The 2,263-nt window shown below is 38.8% G+C and overlaps 1 protein-coding gene across 1 annotated transcript in view; it reads left to right on the top strand.

The window, feature by feature from the left end:
- The first annotated feature begins 665 nt into the window (after window positions 1-665).
- LOC107579572 (APOBEC1 complementation factor-like) overlaps window positions 666-2,263 on the top strand; it is a 2,670-nt gene continuing 1,072 nt past the window's right edge. The window contains exons 1-4 of the mRNA XM_016265387.1: window positions 666-841; window positions 1,251-1,385; window positions 1,602-1,732; window positions 1,817-2,055. Coding sequence (XP_016120873.1) covers window positions 743-841; window positions 1,251-1,385; window positions 1,602-1,732; window positions 1,817-2,055 — 604 coding nt within the window. The 5' untranslated portion in view covers window positions 666-742. The remainder of the gene's footprint in view (window positions 842-1,250; window positions 1,386-1,601; window positions 1,733-1,816; window positions 2,056-2,263) is intronic.

Below are 2,263 nucleotides of genomic sequence, written 5' to 3'. Positions count from 1 at the left end.
GACAAAAAGGCCTGCCACGTTTGGAACGACCCAAGTAAATAATGACACAATCTACATTTTTGTGTGAACAATCACTTTAGTCTCCTGAGCTCTGAGCTATTTATAGAGCAATCTTCTGATGTAATAATAGAATTATGCTTTTATATTTTCTATATTATGATTGAAACAACCTGAAACGGAGTGAAATAAGGGAGGGACACAGATGTCTTCCTGTTGAAACATATGTGACTCAATGAGTATCTGCTGTTTTGATTTGCTCTCTTCAGTTAATAATTACACCGCGGTCCTTGACCTGAAGGTGAGGAAAATGTTTTTTCCCCCATTTTTTTTGCCAACTGTCCACCAGATAAAAAGCCAATATATACCAAAAGTTTTCTTCATGCAGTTCAAACAGACTTTGATCAGAGACACTGATTAAATTAAGATGACAGATGCCTAAGACCAAATAATCACGTTTCTCCTCCTCTAGGATTAGATCTTTGTGATAAAGTTTTCTCTCATGTATAAATGAACAAAATGGCTATTTTCTAATGGATGAGTGTTGTTCAAAAGAGCATGGTTAGGACATATGATTTTCTTATCTTTGAACCTGTCCGTGAGAAACATGTCTTGGCTTCTTATCATGTTCAGATTTAAAGCAGGAGTATACTATCTTGCCCTGTCATTTATGTGTGTTTGAACTTTGATTTAATTTCAGTGAGCACCCCTAATTTTGCTGATTTATTGCTGATAATCACTCACAATGGAAACCAATCAAAAATGCGGGGATGGACTGACTGGCATGCAGAAAGAGACTGCGCTGCGCACTCTGATCCAGCGCACAGGATATCACATACACCAGGTAATAGTTACCACAGCCTCAGGTAACAGGACAGGTGCCACAGTGGGATTATGGAATAGGAACACTTGCTTAATTCGACTCTTACTTGAGACAGAAATTCGGTGTTGCTGTTCCATAAGATCCATTTCTTTGATGTTTTCATTACTGGAGATATATCCGTGTGGTTGTCTTCAGTAGTTTTTAGTATGTAATATAGTGGCACCATAATGTGGTGAAAATGGAAAAACTCCTACCTTTCCATCTATGAAAAAAGTAGCATATGTCTATGGATCAGTACAATGACTTGTCCATTCTTAAGGTCTACTGTATAGTAGTAGCATATGCATTTATGGTTTTACTTAGTCCACATCTCAATGTGCATGTTAATTTGTGATAAATTAGAGAGTCATCACAGATGTTTTCTCCGTAGGAAAACGGCCAGAGGAGATATGGTGGTCCACCTCCTGGCTGGGAAGGCCCACCTCCAGAGAGAGGCAGTGAGATTTTTGTGGGAAAGCTTCCTCGAGACCTCTTTGAGGATGAACTGGTGCCGCTCTGTGAAAAAGTAAGGGCAAAGTGATAAACTGTAATCATTTCAAATAAATGAATAATGAATTTAACAATTAAGCCTGTTCCCGCAACTGAAAATGTATTTGCTTTGATATTTCATAACGTAACTTTTTTATTTTTACAGTATTTTTACTCTGGGGTATAAACAGGCTTCCTTCGATATTTCAATGTGGTGTAGCCTTAAAACTGTTACACTTACCTGTCTTTGCAGTTTGGCAAAATTTATGAAGTACGAATGATGATGGACTTCAGTGGCAACAATCGAGGCTATGCATTTGTTACCTTCTACACAAAACAAGAGGCTAAGAATGCCATGAAACAGCTCAACAACTATGAAATCCGGTGAGTCATTGTTTAAACTAGACATCTTGTAGACAAAGCATAACCAAAAAAACTGATGGAAAATTCTTGCATATCTTCACACAGGAATGGAAGACTTCTTGGTGTGTGTGCAAGTGTAGACAACTGTCGTCTATTTGTGGGGGGGATTCCAAAGACCAAAAAGAGAGAAGAGATCCTGGCGGAGATGAAGAAGGTGACGGATGGTGTCATGGATGTCATCGTTTATCCAAGTGCTGCTGACAAGACCAAGAACCGAGGTTTTGCATTTGTCGAGTATGAGAGCCATAGAGCTGCTGCCATGGCCAGGAGGAAACTGCTGCCAGGTAACACCCGATACAACGAATAATTTAAGCTACATCACATTATATATTATACCAATTGTCTTATCTAAAACCACTCACACTTCTGCTTCAAATGTACAGACGTTTATTGAAAGCAATCGTCAGTTTCCGGAGCCAGACAAGATTTGAATGATTTCCTACATGTTGAACTCATGTTGAGTCCAAAGATACTTAGTTCATTGCCCAAAGA

The sequence above is a fragment of the Sinocyclocheilus grahami genome, unplaced genomic scaffold, assembly GCF_001515645.1.
Source record: "Sinocyclocheilus grahami isolate Dianchi unplaced genomic scaffold, SAMN03320097.WGS_v1.1 scaffold18246.1, whole genome shotgun sequence".
In the NCBI taxonomy this organism is placed as follows: domain Eukaryota; kingdom Metazoa; phylum Chordata; class Actinopteri; order Cypriniformes; family Cyprinidae; genus Sinocyclocheilus; species Sinocyclocheilus grahami.
This window is presented reverse-complemented; position numbering and strand designations above follow the sequence as displayed.